At 29.7% G+C, this 18,044-nt stretch overlaps 1 protein-coding gene across 1 annotated transcript in view; it reads left to right on the forward strand.

Annotated features, from left to right (window-relative positions):
* Positions 1–18,044, forward strand: part of LOC123300298 (metabotropic glutamate receptor 5-like) — a 142,632-nt gene that overhangs the window by 52,727 nt on the left and 71,861 nt on the right. The window contains exons 8-9 of the mRNA XM_044882851.1: positions 4,008–4,182; positions 5,744–5,823. Of these exons, the coding sequence (XP_044738786.1) occupies positions 4,008–4,182; positions 5,744–5,823 (255 nt within the window). The remainder of the gene's footprint in view (positions 1–4,007; positions 4,183–5,743; positions 5,824–18,044) is intronic.

Consider the following 18,044-nt stretch of genomic DNA (forward strand, 5'->3'; position numbering starts at 1 on the left):
CACAGACGGTCGGACGGACAGACGGACAACCGGAAATGGACTAATTAGGTGATTCTATGAACACCTATAGCAAAATTTTGTGTGTGGCATCAATATCTTTAGGCGTTACAAACTTGGACTAAACTTAGTACACCTTGCATATTACATATATGCATGGTATAAAAATGTTTAGTCATATTTTCCACGTAAATATAGACTTAGGTTCTGCATCGAAATTCGAAGTTCAGCTGGGAAGTTTTTAACCAAGCAGATAAACTGTACTTATCTGAACATAACTGAACATATTTCACTGCATATTATTTAATTTTTATTTTTGCTTAAAAAAAGAAATTCGTAATATTTAATATTTAAAAATTTAAATTCATTTTACATGTTACAAAAGGTTAAAGAGATAACATTCACAGTTACAGTGTTTTTAGATATTGTATATAGGTCTGTACATGTTTAGATATTCTATTAACAAAAGGAAAATTGTTATCATCATGTGATGTTGTGCAATGAAAGAAAAACAAGGAAAATGTAAATGTCTGTATCACTATACAATATACATATACAAATGGAATAAAGCAAAAGAAAAACTTGTTACATATGTTACAACTTAGGTATACATATTCTTACAATATTTTCTTCTTATATGAATATTATGTCAGTTTCATATAATAATAAACATACAATCTAACACCCATGTACTTTAAAAACTGTACAGACATCGACACGTCAATGTTTCTTATATAAATGAAAAAAAAAACACGGTTTGCACTCCGGGAGTGCCGGCAGAAGTGAAAACTTGTAAACAATATTAACGTTGTGCATTTTTGATATTTTGGAATTGGAATAATTTTGCACGAATTGCTTTACAGTATAAAAGTACTATAATTTATGTGGTAGAATACAATATTTATTTATTGCGCTATCGTACACAAACATGACAATTTCATGAACGAACATTTTTTACCCATTACAAAAAAAAGTGAATAACGCCCCTAAAGAAGTTTTCACTTAAAAAAAATAAAAAATAAAAAAAAAAATTATATTTTTAATAAAAACGCAACCACACACAGTGTTCCCAAGCGGTCACCTATCCAAGTACTGACTGTACCCAAAGTTGCTTAACTTCAGTGATCGGACGAAAGCCGGTGTACTGACTGTGACATAGTCTTACGCTTTTTCAATCAGGACACGTGACCCTGTCGCGAGTTTAACATTTTTTTCATATATTATGTCAAATTTGGAAACGCTATAAAAAAATCAATTTTTGTACATAATGACGTCATATAAATAAAAATAAAAATCGATTGTTCTTTCTGATACTAAAACTTATCAAATATCAAATAAGAATTATATTATTTAAATGTTTGCGCAAATTATTCAGTGAATCAAATTTGCCCAAAAAAATCGATTTTATGTACATAGTGACGTCATCAAAATTAAAAAAGAGTGCCTTTTCTCAACTAAATCCAAATTTTAACCAATTTTAACTAACCAAATGAGTAGTTCTAAAAAATTTGGAACATATTTTTCAAATTTTTGGATAAACTTCACATTGTGAATCAAATATGGCTATATTATCCAAAAAAATCGATTTTCCGTACTCAATAACGTCACCAAAATCTTTTAAAAATCGATTCATATGTAACATATCCAAATTTTAACTAATTTTAACATTTTGACTATATATTTGATCTAAGAATGATCTAAATTGAAAACTTTTTTGAGTCTGGAGGTATGCATACCAATATATCTCTTCAAACTTTATGTTTAAAAATAAAAATGCATGAACCTACCACAAGTACCTAAAATAATTTGTTTTTAAATATTTATTCATATCTTTGTACTACAATGTACATACATGAAATATTTATTACCTCCCTTACCCTACACAAGGGAGGATGTTTTGTCTTTTGTTTTGTAGGCAATTTACCACATACAACTCTACTTAATAATAATTCAAAAATAAATTTTATGATAATGAAACAAATTTTTTATTATAAAAAAGAAAAACAAAATGGAATTTTGTAGATCATGTATCTACTATTTGGGCCATGCGAAAAACTGATATCTTATATATTTAAACGAGCAATTCTTGTATAATTAAACAATCTCTGAAATGACTCCAACGATTTTTATGGAGGGTTTCTAGGGAGAAAAACCGATCAACAAGGTTACACTTTTATAAAACGTTTACACTTTTATCCGTGTTTCCTGAAAAAACTGAAACATCAACTGCAAAATATGACTCTTCCTGACATCTATTGGCAAGTATATACAACTAGAATGATACCCACCCGCTTCGCTGGGTTTAAAAATATGAGACGTGAAAGAGCAAAAGTCTCAACAAAAACGACTAAAAATCACTAACTCAATTTAGTTATCTGCCTACTGCCTACCCCCTAAGAACGATGGCGTGATTACTTATAGCCTATGACCATTTCTAGGTTAACATCTATCACCATACCAAATTTCATCAAAATCCGTTTAGCCGTTTAGGCGTGAAAGAGTAACAGACAGACAGACAGACAGAGTTACTTTCGCATTTATAATATTAGTATGGATGTACGTGGTTCACTTCGTATGTATAGTATAGTGTAGTGAAGTCCGTGTGGCTTTGTCAGTTTTGGTTGATAGATTGCTTTTGTGATATATACGTATATCATAGTTAACGAAATAATTGATATTTATGTGGCGACATTTTAAACGATTCCTATGCTAGAGATAAAATTTGTGTCTTTTTAACTAAAAAGTTTGCTCTTGGATCAATTCATACTACAACCTAAACGAAAATTGCTCAAAAAATTTCGAATGCTCAAAAAATAATGTTTTCCTTCGAGGCTACAAAAACGCTCTATAAAAAAACACCGCTCGATGAAAATCGATTTTTATTTTTCGAAAGAAACGTAAAATAAATTTTATATAATCGACATGTGTTTAATAAAATCAAGTAAAAAGTACAAATTGTGCTTTTCACAGCTTTTCACAACACTTAATACATCTTATTCACACACACAAAGCATTTTCTTCACATTATTATAAACATGAAAACTCAACGTATACAATATTTTCACCGCTGCTGTGCTGCTGTTTGAATTTAAAATCCATTATCTAATATGTTTTGTGTATATGCTTTCAAAAATATCATATACGAACACAGTTTATGTTAAACCATCAACTTTCTTAACGCTTTTACTCTGAACGCGTTCGTTCGAATCGTTTATGTTCTACTTTCATCTTGTGAAAAGAGAAATTAAATGATATGAAAATTTCATTTTTGCTTATTTTCTTTCAATTATTTTTAGACTACTAGGTTTGTTTTCCAATTCACCGACACAAGAAATATATGTAGTTAGAAATTCAATTGTGTTACGAATTTTTGCCACTTAAGTAGATATTATTTCAGAAGAATAATTATTTTTGGCAAATTTTTGTCAAATTGAAAAAAAGGTTAAAATTTTTCATAATATTTAAGCATTTTTATGGGGTTAGTTGGAAAAATATTATTTTGTTACAAAAGTTTGTTTGGCCTTTTCCAAACTGAGCCAATTTTGAAGATTATCGCCAATTTTTTAGTTGTTTAGGGCACGGAACCCTAAACTCGTACTTGTAATATAGCTAAGATCACTCTCCATTAAATTACCTTCCAAACGAAGCAAAAATTGATACAACAGACAGACAGACAGACAGACACACACACACACCCTTTTTTAAGTTCAGGGGTGAAAAAATGAAATTATCAATCAAAAATTACTAAAATATACTTTAAATGGATTATTCTTTCATTTATATACAAATTTGTGTCAAAAAATAATTAATGGAACTTTAGTCTTTAAACAATTAACTGAGATAGTTGTCATATTTATTGAATTTATAATAGATATTACATTTTTAATCAGTTATTTTATCTCATGGTTTATTAAAATGCGATAATCATAAAAGTTTTTTAATGATAGTCATTAAAAGTAAAAAATAATTTTTTAAGTGTTTCTTATTTTTATTTGATTTTTTTTTCTTGTTACAGGTGAAGAACGTTTAAAAGAACGTTATAAACAAGATCCAAAATTAAGTTTTGTAATAAAAGCAATCTATACATTAGCATATGGTTTACATACAATGCAACAAGATTTATGTGGCCGTAATACTGTTGGATTATGTCCACAACTTTATCCATTTAATGGTTCATTATTTAAGGTATTAAACAACATATGTCTATATTATATTCTAATATTCTAATGTTTTGTCTCACTTTACTTGTTTATATGCATCCTTGTTTTTGTGTTTTGTGTAAGCTTCTGTTGTTTAGGTAGAAAAAAGCCATAATTGTTGGATATTAATATTTTTTATCGCCTTTGTGTTTTTGTCTCATGTGTTCTGTTAATTATTCTTATTATAGTTCCGCATATAAGGCTAAAAATTAACTTGCCTGAATCTTTGAATCATGCTGAATAAATATCTCAATGAAAATACGTCTCCTATTTTCACAATTTCCAATGCAACAAGTTGAACTATTGTTATTTTTCAATACTATTTATTTGACATTAACTATATCATTTACATGTAAACAATTGAATATTAGTCATTAGAGCCTCCTTTAGAGACAAAATTATCCACTGTGAGCGCGGGTGTCGATTTTATACTTCCTACCATAACTACGCGCAAAATCAATGTTAATAATAATTTATCAAAATCGTTTTCATTAAATAACAAAAAGTTACTGAAAAAGTTTTTCTACAACTGTCAAACATTTGTTATCGCATTTTAAAATCTTTAATTTAAACTTAGTACAGTCAAACATGGTTAAGTGAGACATCAAGAGAATGAATTTTTCTCCCTTATAGAAGTATTTCATTTATCCAGTGTCTCGGGTACATCAAACTTAAAAAAACTAAGATTAATTATATTAACTAGAATATTTCAATATAATTTTCAATAAGTCATGACTGTCGAAATAGTGCAACATTTCTAGAAAATTGAAAATTTAATTAAAATATTAGTGTGTATATACATGAAACGATTGAATTGTAATACTATTTAAATTTGACTGTTTCTGATTATAATGCGAAATTCGATCTCATATCGACTGTTTTACATAATTAATTATTTATTTATAAATTTGTAATATGAAGACAATGTCATAAGATTTTAATTAACTATAATTTACAGGGTGTCAGGGTGTAAATGGTAAAACTTTTTTTGTTAATATCGGTGAAAACGCATTGCTGATTTGACCATTGGGGGAATAGTAACATTAGCCATAGTTATGGCAGACGAGACAATGCAGTATGGATGACAATAACAGACCAACGTACAAAAAAAAGTTTCGGACAAATCAGATTGAAGGCAAAACAAACGAGATATTCACCAAAAAAAGTGATTTTCTCAACCTTTGACCTTAAAAATCTAAGAACGCACGCACGTGACCATATGTGACTTTTGGAACAACATTTGTATACTATCAACGTAAACGTTTGTACAAAAATTCAGTTTATTCCGTTACATTCCGAGGTTAACCACTTTTTTTGACTAAGTGATTTTCTCAATAGGCACGATCTTTATTATACGTTCGTTATTTCTAAACACCTTGTATATACTAAGAAACAATTGTTATTTAGTTATATAACTGCTTGCTTCACTTATATCTGTAAATGTCATAACAATGTTTGTAATTAGTAAACCAATAAATGTTCAATATACCAATAGTAATAATAATAATAATAATAATCTATTTGAATTGTTTTGTTTTATGTTACAGAGTTATCTAATGAATGTATCATTTACATTAGAAGATGGTGATGTTGTTGAATTTGATAGTCGTGGAGATCCACCAGGCAGGTTGGTGCGTACTTATTAAACGATTTACCTATACCACCTTTATACAATATACCATCAGATATAAATATACGGGGTGTTCGATAATTGTCTGCTGAACTTTCACTTCTTGGATAAGCTGAGGAAAAAAAGAAGAAAATGTTCTTTACCATATTTGGATCTGAGGCCTAATTTACAAGAAAATTAACTTTCTCTAATCAAAATAAAATTCATCCAATGAAGTTTTTTTGAATTTTATTTTGAGTAATGTATTTTTTATGAATTGATTAATATCAGAGTAGGTTAATTATCTCGTGAATTAGGCCTCAGATCCCAATTTGTCAAAGAATATTTTCTTCTTTCTTTTCTGAGCTTATTCTGGAAGTGGAAATTCTGCAATCAATTATATAACACCCTGTAAATCCTACAAAAGTTATTTAAAATTGTAATACATTTTAATTGCCTTCGTTTTGCCTTAAAACTTGCCATAATGTTTGCGAATTCCGTTCACGTAACGGGTGGACTAGCGAAAATGATTGAACTATAGTTTTTAATCTAAAGTACTTGCTTATATTAAATTAATTTTTAAGTTAAATAATTATTAAATTTTTTGTTCTTATACAAGTTTCATAATCCTCCCCCCACCATCTCCATAAAATAATTATTTATGATAGTTTGATGAAAGTTTTAGTTATTTATGTGCTTACTTCAAACTATTATATCATCTTCATTTTCACAAGTACTAACTACACTGTTAAAAAAATGTTACTGGATTAACGTATACGTTGAACTGTTTGATGTTCTTATATCAAGATCTCATCACAATAATAAAGGTAAAGAAACACCTTTTAACATAAGTCGTACTCAGTAAATTAGAAAAATTTGTGATAGAAATATAATGAAATTAGTTGAAATCAATTTAACTATTAAGATTATTTTTCTGCCCTAATATTTTTACTCTCAAACATCATTCAATAATAATAATAATAATAATGATGGGGTTTAACCTCCGTTTCTCTGGCATATACGCCTATAACAGAGGCCACCCACATCATTATTCGGTAATCTTTATTTATTTAACTTCATACATATTTACAATTACATTTTGATGTGGATGGATTCGGTTACTTCGTTCTTATCCAAGCGACGACAATGTGATCAATTCTGCACCTCCATTAATTATAATTGTTCACACTGCCGCTGCCTGGATTCGAGCCCGCAATCTAAGCCTAAACAGAGCGGACTAACGCCTTAGACCGCTCGTCCATTTAGACTCATTCAATAACCACGTAATCAAATTTCAAACTAAAAAATAAATTTATATTAAATTATGTAGAGGTTATGATTACAAAGTTTAAGAATATTTGATGCATGTGTAGAACGCGTGAGTAAATCTCTCATCTTGTGACCAAAGATAACCGAACGATTCACGTTAGTGCTGATGGATTAAGAATGTAATTTCTTGCTGAACAAGTACTTTTTTTACAGTGTATAAATTTTACTATCTAGATTTTACTTCTTGATCTACTGTGAAGCTGTATATGAATGCTTTTTAAGTGTACTGAACTATTCAAACAAAATTTTAAACAATACACAAAGATCATAAAAGTCATGCAACGTTAAAGGATATAATAATAATATGATGTAAGAATGTAAGTAAGTACAAAACCACCTTAAACTTATATCATCTACACACTTTAAGGTTGTTGTTTTGTATTGTTTCCAATATAATATGTGGTAGGTAAATACATATAAATGTATAATATAGATAGATTTGTATTATAAGGTTTTGTTGAATTGAAGCAAGATCATATTGAAATTCTGTTAAACTGTATGCTGTAGAATTGGTCCGCTCAAAATACGGTTTTTGCGTGAACTTTATTCAAAGACAAAAAAAACTAAAACAAGTGAAAACAAACAATGGACTGAGTTAATTGTTTAAATATCATGCATAGTCAGTGTTGATTTCTTTATCACATTACACATACAAACATGTGACACATACATAACTGATAATCAAGTATAGTACATATTATAAAATTTCCGCCTAATTGGCGCCCTCAAGGGTAAACAGTGATGTTTATGAAAAAATGTTTCAAACAAAAGTTGTTTAATTTTTGATAAGGAACATTTTTTGCATTTAAACTTTTGTTCTATCTCTAACGGTTTACAAGATGGGTCTTACGGACCCAAGACACAATTTACCTATGATGCTCATTTACGAACTTGCCCTCACTTTTTACGTCCTGAGTACGCTGTAAAAAATTCAGCTCGATATCTTCTTTCGTTTTTGAGTAATCGTGTCCACAGACGGACGGACGGACAACCGGAAATGGACTAATTAGGTGATTTTATGAACACCTATGACAAAATTTTTTTCCTAGCATCATTATTTTTAAGCGTTACAAACTTGGAACTAAACTTAATATACTATGTATATTTCATATATACATGGTATAAAAAGGAAGATTTTGGCTTCCAGTTTACTACCCTACTAATGTGCAGTCTCGTAAGTGCTGGGATTGCAATACTTAACGCTATATAGACATAAAAAAAACGATTTTTAGCCAATATCTCGAAAACTATCAACTTTATGAAAAAATGAAAATTGTCAAAAATTTGTTTCCTAAAAAAATATAGAATCATAAATTACGGCCAAATATATATATTTATTTATGCAAAAAGTTTAGGCACCAACTATTTTTATTAATTTCTAACCTCCGAACTAAGAAAAAGGATTGTTATAAGTTTGACCGCTGTGTGTGTGTAACTGTCTGTCTGTGGCATTTTAATGCCTAAGCGGATGAAGCGATTTTGATTTAATTTTGTTTGAAAGGTTGTTTAAAGAAGAGTGTCCTTAGATAAAATATATTGTTAAATTGTTAAGGTTGCAATGAAAAAAGCCATTTTACAAATTAGTAAATCCATCTTATCCTGTCAAAGGCTACATTATCTAAATTTCACCGGAATTTGTCAGTTTTCATGGTTAAAAAATAATCTCACATATTTGATAATATTTCGATAGAACTGAGTTTGATATGAGAACATAAAACGATTTACATCACCACTGAATATGATGCTAGAAGGTACATTCTACTAAAACTACAACTAAGCTAACAATTTGTGTGTTACCAACAGCTAACATGATATCGAATAGAAAGACATGTGATGTGTGTGTATGTGTGTTCTAACATCTTACTTCGAATGTAACCAAAAGCATATCGAGTGGATTATGTTGTATACCAGTCAAGTACTCAAATTATACATCGAACTATGGGTATGAGTCGATTGGATTACACAAAGAGCTAGACATGCCAAATTCTTACAAAAGGCTGGAATTCTATTGTTTCTTGTATATCTTAAAAGCCGTTTTTAATCCCCGAACCAAAAAAAGTGGTGTTAAAAGTTTGACCGCTACGAATGTGTGTCTGAGTCATCGTAGCGCCTAAACGGATGAACCGATTTTGATTTTTTTTGTTTTGTTTGAAAGATAATTAAGAATGTTTAAAAAAAAACACTTTTAAATACCCAGTTGTGTGTTTGTATAATTAGTATATGTATACACACTACATCTTAGTACTATGTACAGTAACATAACTGTTTTCACAAATAGTGCACGAATGTATGTATGACCATGGCTCCCACTCAAGAAAAGCTTGCGAGGATGCCATACCAAGAAGGTCTTAACAGATTAGGAGATAATCTGAAAAATCAACAATTAAAGGTATGGACCAGCTACGAGGGAGGGCGAATCGCCAAAAGCCTGTTGGGTGAAGGAAACTCGCTTGGTAACAGAGCCGAGGATATCTTGAAACTAAACAGAGTTGATATTAGAGTCATCGTAGAGTTACTCACAGGGCATGATAATCTGAACAAGTTCCAACATCAGATTGGAAAAAGACAATCTCCCGCGTGTGACAGATGCGGAAATTCAGAAGAAATATCGATCCACTTTCTCTGTTACTGCCCGGCGATCATACAGCAGTGAAGGAAATGGTTTGGTCCAGCCATAGTCGAACCAGAAGAAATTAGGGAACTCAGCGCTAGGCAAATTTAAGGTTTCAATACATCAGTTGGTTACAATAGCCACTGAAAAGCGTAGCGGGGATAGAGTACAAGGGTCTACTTGGCTAGGTGCTCTGAACCATTGCTTCGAGGCTCGATGCTCGAGCATGGCCCGCTAACCTCCATACCCATACCCCATACCCATGTATGACCATGGTTTTATGAACTTTATAGCTTTAATAGCTATATTATTTTAAACAGTGCTTTGATATCCAAGAATTTTTCAAGGATTGGTTAGACTTTTATGATACAGTAGCGATTTGCCTTAACATTGATCGAACCCAAAATTTATGTGTTTAGAATAACTTGGTGTTCTTAAAACAATGAAATTTTTCTTAGTTAAAAATTTAGCGAGATTCCAAAAGTCTATCTATTTGATATTTCATGCAGAATAAAATCTCACTAAATTTAGTCTGGCTCCTGGTGTACACGTACATACTAAAGTCTCAATTTCATTAACTTCATTGAATGTAATAATTTAAGTTCATTTTCACACAGATAATGTTACCGATTTCGTATACATATCTATGTGTATACTTTTTTTCGAAAATAGATCTATTCTGATTTCATTACTTAAAAATAAATTTAATTTGATTAAAGATAAAGAAAGAATCCGAAAAACCATTATTTTTACATTCTTTTTTTCTCATTTTCAATTATTGGTTGAAGAATTTTCTAAATTGGTTGAAGCTTTTACAATTATCATACTCGAAAAAAGAAAATCTGAATTTTTAATAAGTCATAAACAAAGTGTACCGTGATTCGATGGACATAGTTTAAGAGTGTATTCTTTGGACGGGCCGAAACCCTTTTTTGGGAGTTCTCAGTTTTTCACAAGCTAAAAAAATCTATGCATCAAATAAAAGCTTCCTGATATAGTTGTGTAGATTTTTTTCCACTTTCTAGCTTCAAAATTTTCCGAGGTATGCCAATTTTAAAATAGAATTTTTGTGCGCATTCAATCAAATGAATAATGATCTATCTTGTTAACCGTTAAAGATGGAACAAAAGTTTAAATGTAAAAGTTATTCCTTGTAAAAAAATTAACAACTTTTGTTTGAATCATTCTTTCGTAAACATCACTGTTTACTCGTGAGGTGAAGATTAGGAAAAAACTTTGGTGTCAATTTTTTTCCAAAACTATAAAAGATATGGAGTTGAAAATTTTCAGGTAGCTTCAACTAGTGGTCTGGTGAAACATTCTAGAAAAAACATTTGAAAATTCCTTAACGTGGTCGAAAATAGCCCCTTTAGAAATGTACAAAGAAACATTTTTAATTAATTTAACATTCTTTACTCATCAATGTCTTTACTTTATTGGTTAAATTCAATGTTAATCACAACTCCTTAAGTTTTGGGTTTTTGGCACTTTTGCTTTAAAATTGTCTAAAAAATATGCTCTTATGTCCATCGAGTCATGGAACACCCTGTACGATAGTGAATGTAAAGAGCAGTGAAATGTAAAACTATTTAAAATGGTATTGTGTAAAAGAATGAGAAGCATTAAAAATGACCCTACAAATTTTCCCGTATAATTGAATAGAATTGCATTTTAAATTTTATACATATTACATATTAAAGCCAGTGTATTATTTTTCCTGCACTAACACTTTTTGAGTTATAAATTGAGTTATAAAAACTTTTCATGATTTAATTATGACTACTAGAGTAAAGTAGTAAAATACTAATTTCTTGTGTTTATTTTAAAATTTAATTAATTTTTCTTTATAATGTTAATTCAATTTAATTTATTGAAATAATAATTGTTCTATCTTTATTAATCTATTCTACCATTTTATTTAATTGTTTTAATTGTAAAGAATAGATTTTCTTATTTAGATTTAAACTATGACCTAAATTAAAAGTCTGAACGTCTTTCTGTAACTGTACAATCCTCTTGGACTAAACATTGGTAGAAAAATTTTGTACATATTCAACAAAAATAAAAATTATATGTGATTTTTCACAAATTTAGAAAGAAAATCTGATAAAAATCTGTAAATAAATCATTTGCCAACAGATTCTGCCAATATTTTCCAGTATTTTTAGTGTATTGTTGACGAAAAAACTTTATCAAATGATTGTATATGTTTCTTTATTTAAATGAAAATCTGATATGTTTTCGAAGATAAATCATTTCCTAGACTTCTTACATCGAGGAAAAATGTACATATTTAAACTTGAACATTTTTTTTTTTTTTGAGAGAGAATTTAGAGCTTTTATTAAAATAAACGGAATAAATATGTACAAAATGAGTCAGTGTTATGAATTTCAAAAGTTTCAAATGGTGTTTTATTATCACAATGGTGGAAAAAGTTGGATAATTCGTTGCTTATTGACCTTAGGAGGGGATGAAGTGCGTGTGTGTTCGCACGACCAATGTGTTAAGTGTTTTATGGTGTGCTGTGTCCGTCACGAGATTGTCAATTTCAAACAATAGATGCTTTGCCTGTTATACGTACTATATAGTATAATTTTTAAATGATAACCCGAAAAAACCTGAAGACGTACGTTGTACGTTGGCTGAGTAGCTATATAATCATTCTGTATCGATGAGTAACAACTACATTGTATGCAGTGTCCGTCAGGTTATTGTCAGTTTCGAACAATCGATACTTTGTCTGCAGCACACAAGTTTATGAGTAATACGCACGCATTACTATAAAGTGAAAGGTAACGAGGTCATTCGATCACTTGATTTTACTCCTCACATTTTTTTCATACCGGGCGCCTTATATAAAAATCGATTCTTAAGGAGTACATTGAAAAAAACTTCGAAAATTGTCGAAAACGCCGAATTAGATATTACTTAACTAATCAAAGAATGTAACTTTAATTTGCCGGGTAGAAGTTAGGTTGCTCAATTAGCGAACATCTAGCTTCAATTAACGTATTCGCTATGAGACGAAAGACGTGTTTTATCGTTCTTTAAGCAAATCCTTTAAGTTCAATTAGCAAAGAAATCCTAAATTCAACCGTCTTAAAAACATGGTCAAGCTTTTGCCAACTCTAGTATCAAAATAACATATAAATTAAAAATTCGAAGCACCATCTTTCTGAAACACTCTTTAAAATAAATACAATATTTACATTTTCGAGGAAAAAAAAGTAACATATTGTGTATGCATACCTTCATCTGATTTGATAATATCGCTAACATTTTTCTTGTATAATATAAATGTTAAAAGTATATTTTCTATGATATTATTATAATTTTTCTATATGTTCAGAATCAACAAAAAAAAAATATATATATATACATTCAACAAAGTATGTAATACCTAATATTATTATGCCGAAGAAAAGACGAATATGATTGATTGTTAAATAAGATTGATAGCAGTACCTATATAATATTTTGTTATATTTAAATAATAAAATTTATACCTATTTATCGAATCGAAAAATGATTTTTCATAAATAACATTATGGCAAGTAGATAAATTAAATTAAAAGAAATGATGAGAAATTTTCTAGGAATTCGTAATATATTTAGGGAATTTAAGTTTATTTGTTAAGTTTAGAATGTTTTCAAAGTCGAATTCTTTATTATTTGGATAAAATAAAACCCAATAAATCATTTGATTAAACAAATATGCTTCGATAATTCATCTAATATATATTTCTCTTAATAATTTTCTTTGTATGAACAAAAAAACTATTTTTTTTAGGTTTTTCCTCTAAAAATCTTTCAGAACTTTAATTACAATAAAATTCGGACTGGGTAAAATAGAATCAGAGATCTGCGATTTATGAATTTACAAACTCGTATGTTTCATGGCTATAAAGAAAAGCTCTGAAAACATTCCAAGTGTGGTAAATTGTTGTTTTCGGTTGTTTAAATTGCAGTATAAGTAATGAAATTATTTTAAATCTACTGCACCCCTACAGCTGAAAAGCGTACAACTTTTAATATAGTTCATAAAGCGAATAGATGGTGTTTGTAATACTATCTACGGACTCATGACATTTATTGAATACAAAAAAAAAAAAACTTAACTACATTTTCCAAAGTATTTTCTATCTATTTTAACCGGTAGTTCAAATATTGCCGTCCACCCTTTCTAAATGCCCCAACCGACTCCGATCACAAATATGAATTGTCTTCATGATACTCCCTCGTAAAAGTTATCGAAATTATTGTTTTCGTGAAAATAATTTTCAGTTTTTTGTATAATTAATTTTTTGATAACAGAAATCTGTTACCAGTAGCCAATTGTGTTAAGGACGTTCTCAAAAAATCACGTTTTCTTAGGATCATCTTTAATGCCATAAGCAGGACTTTTTTATAGAAACTTTTAACAAGCGGTTTTCGTCTAATTTTCCCTCGTTCTAAACGAATCCATCCTCAAAATTTAAAACGTGTCATATATTTTCAAGCACTCACTTTTTTGGAGACGTTCCTTAAACATCAGTAAAGAATTTCTGTTTTTTTTTTTTAAAGTTTACAATTAAGTTAAGAAACTTACCTATTTAACGAATATTTTCGATGAGATGAGTAGGTTTTTTTGAAACACTCTGTAAAATAAAAATATATATTATAAGAAAATCATTTACTTCCACATTGAAAATATATGTATACGATAATAAAGTATAGACAATAATATAATAGATGGTTTTTGGTGGCTGTCGGAAAAGGCAATTTTTCTTTTAATAGTTTTACAAATACAACAACAACAACAACAACAACAACAAGTGAAAACAAACAATTGACTGAGTTAATTGTTGAAATACCATGCATAGTCAGTGTTGATTTCTTTATCACATTACACATACAAACATGTGACACATACATAACTGATAATCAAGTATAGTACATATTATAAAATTTCCGCCTAATTGGCGCCCTCACGGATAAACAGTGATGTTTACGAAAAAATGTTTCAAACAAAAGTTGTTTAATTTTTGATAAGGAACATTTTTTACATTTAAACTTTTGTTCTATCTGTAACGGTTTACAAGATTGAAGACCCAATTGACCTATGATACTCATTTACGAACTTGACCTCCCTTTTTACGTCCTGATTACGCTGTAAAAATTTCAGCTCGATATCTTTTTTCTTTTTTGAGTTATCGTGTCCACAGACGGACGGACGGACGGACAACCGGAAATGAACTAATTAGGTGATTTTATGAACACCTATGACAAAATTTTTTTCTAGCATCATTATTTTTAAGCGTTACAAACTTGGGACTAAACTTAATACACTATGTACATTTCATATATACATGGTATAAAAAGAAAACCATTCAATGTTTTTCTTCTCCACTAAATATTTATCTATTTCAATTCAAGTATGTACTTATTTACCCTCAAAAAAGTAGTAAGGTATTTTCTTTTTTATTGGTTGTAGATTTTCTTTAAAAAAAAAAAACTTTTCTAATAAATTTCAATCAAGTTGTTGTAATCAATTTATCGAATATTTTTTTTTACTTTATTAGAAAGGCCTAGAGTTCTTTCAATGAATGCTTTTACAATATTTTATTTAACTTGAAAGTTTTAAGCCGAAACATACCCAATCAATTACTAAATCTTTCGAAAATTGATTTTATTTCAGCCTATTAGAAAATATATCGTTTTTTATTAATTGGATCTGAGTACAATCGCAGGCGTTCCGAAGATCTTATATCACTTCCAAGGGCCACTGTTCGCAAAGTTCACTGCATGCTGAACGCCTGGGCCTGGCAGTGTATCACGACTACTGCAGAAGCTGTCACAGTGGGAAGGAAGAAGAGACAATGTCTCATCTTCTTTGTCACTGTCCAGCTCTTGTCATGAAGGGATGGACTTACTTGAACCAGCCTCTGTTTGACGATCTCTCCGACCTGGAGTCCGTCGACGTCAAAGCTCTCCTGCTGTTCTTAAACAGCTCCGAATGGTTCATGGAATAATGGCCGGGGATGGACCAACCCTTTTTCGGTATCATAACAGACCCTATGGTCTAAGTGTGTCCCACCCCAGGACAGCCACTCTAACCTAACCTAACCTATTAATTGGATTCTAAATAGGAAATCCCTGTGAACTTGATATTATCCGTAGAAACTTAAATCAGATAAGAATGGCATTTATTAGGCCACCAAGAAGAAATGAATTTGTAAAATTTCTTTTTCCAATTGGTTTCTGATTCATTTCAGATAAGATAGTATTTTCTTAAATTGACGGCTTGTTACTATGTTGATTTTTTATTAGCCTATGGAAAAAGGGTCGCTGAATATTATCAAGGACGAATAGGAAGTTGAGAGGGTAACCAGATTTTTCATTATGGTTATCCTTCTCACACTATAAGTGGCTTAGTCGTAATTAAACAAATTGAAGTACATTTAAGTAGTTATAAATATTTGGAATTTATTCCTTGAAAAATTTTTACAACTAAATTCCTAGTCACTCTGTAAAGAGACAAATACTTGTATGAGAAAAAATTTATATTTAGAAAAATATTTTCCTCGGCTCGAGTAATACAGTCTTATGTTTTCAAATTTTTCATTTTAAAATCATCGTTTTCTTTTCATGAATAACAATGCTATAAAATAAATTGTTTTCGTTGCCTAAATCAAAATATCAGAGCCAGGAAATTTTTTTTACAGCAAACAAGGTATTTTTATAACAATAGTAAAAATATGAATATATTCTGTTCAATTGTTTTCAATTTAATACAAGTTGTATCCAGCGGCTGTACTTATTCTAATATTTTATGATAAATCATCAAAAATATGTAAGAGAAAGTTGTAAAGGTTGGCCATTTGGAAAAAGAGAACTGAAAAGGAAGTAGATATTTAAAAAAATCTCTGAAAAAGAGTGAAATACAAATTGCACTTTTTTAATTTTTATACCATGTATATATGAAATATACATAGGATATTAAGTTTAGTCCCAAGTTTGTAACGCTTAAAAATAATGATGCTACGAAAAAAATTTTGTCATAGGTGTTCATAAAATCACCTAATTAGACCATTTCCGGTTGTCCGTCCGTCTGTGGACACGATAACTCAAAAACGAAAAAAGATAACGAGCTGAAATTTTTACAGCGTACTCAGGACGTAAAAAGTGAGGTCAAGTTCGTAAATGAGCATCATAGGTCAATTGGGTCTTGGGTCCGTAGGACCCATCTTGTAAACCGTTAGAGATAGAACAAAAGTTTAAATGTACAAAATGTTCCTTATCAAAAATTAAACAACTTTTGTAAGAAACATTTTTTCATAAACATCACTGTTTACCCGTGAGGGCGCCAATTAGGCGGAAATTTTATAATATGTACTCTACTTGATTATCAGTTATGTATGTGTCACATGTTTGTATGTGTAATGTGATAAAGAAATCAACACTGACTATGCATGGTATTTTAACAATTAACTCAGTCAATTGTTTGTTTTCACTTGTTACAAATCAATTTCGGCCAACAACCTTTAAACAAAAAAGGCTTTGTCTAACAACGTCTTTGTTTTATAAATTAATGTTAATTGGATCTAAGAAAATAATTAACATACATCGAAAAGTTAAAAGCACGAGTTAATTTATATTTCAATTTCATTCTAATATAAATAACTATCTATATATAAATAAAGTAATTAACAATACGGTTTTTAATATACACATCTCTACCATTTTCGTTGCATTTTCTTTATGGAAATGAGAGGATAATGCATAATAATGATTTTCACGATAATCATGTACAAATAAATAATAAAATATTGTTTGCAGATATTGTTATTAATTTCCATGCATTATTTATAACAATATACACAAAAATGAATATTAATAATTATAAATAAATACTAATTAAAAGCAATGTTATAAATAATTTTCTTCGCTGCTACGAAGAAAATTTATATTTACAGGAGGATTAACAGGAGGTGCTTTTGGTTATCATATTGATTACTTGGCGTCAGTGATTTTCTCAAAGCACAGGCATTCGGTGACGTTAATTAATCATCAAGAGCTGAATATTTGAAAGGGAAGGACTAAAACTTGGGCGTATGTATTCGAGTTTTTACAGCGCCAGAATCGATATCTCGAATTCATTTCTGACGTTATTTCGAAAAATATTTGTCCAATCGCTGTATGTAAGTGATTTTTTAATTTCTTGGGTCGCAATTACCTTATATACTGAGTTTTATCGAAATTGGAGCCAAGAAAATTTTTTCGATTTTTTGGAATTTTCTTAAGGGGTACCCCTTCAAA

This window comes from Chrysoperla carnea, chromosome 5 (assembly GCF_905475395.1).
Source record: "Chrysoperla carnea chromosome 5, inChrCarn1.1, whole genome shotgun sequence".
Taxonomy (NCBI): domain Eukaryota; kingdom Metazoa; phylum Arthropoda; class Insecta; order Neuroptera; family Chrysopidae; genus Chrysoperla; species Chrysoperla carnea.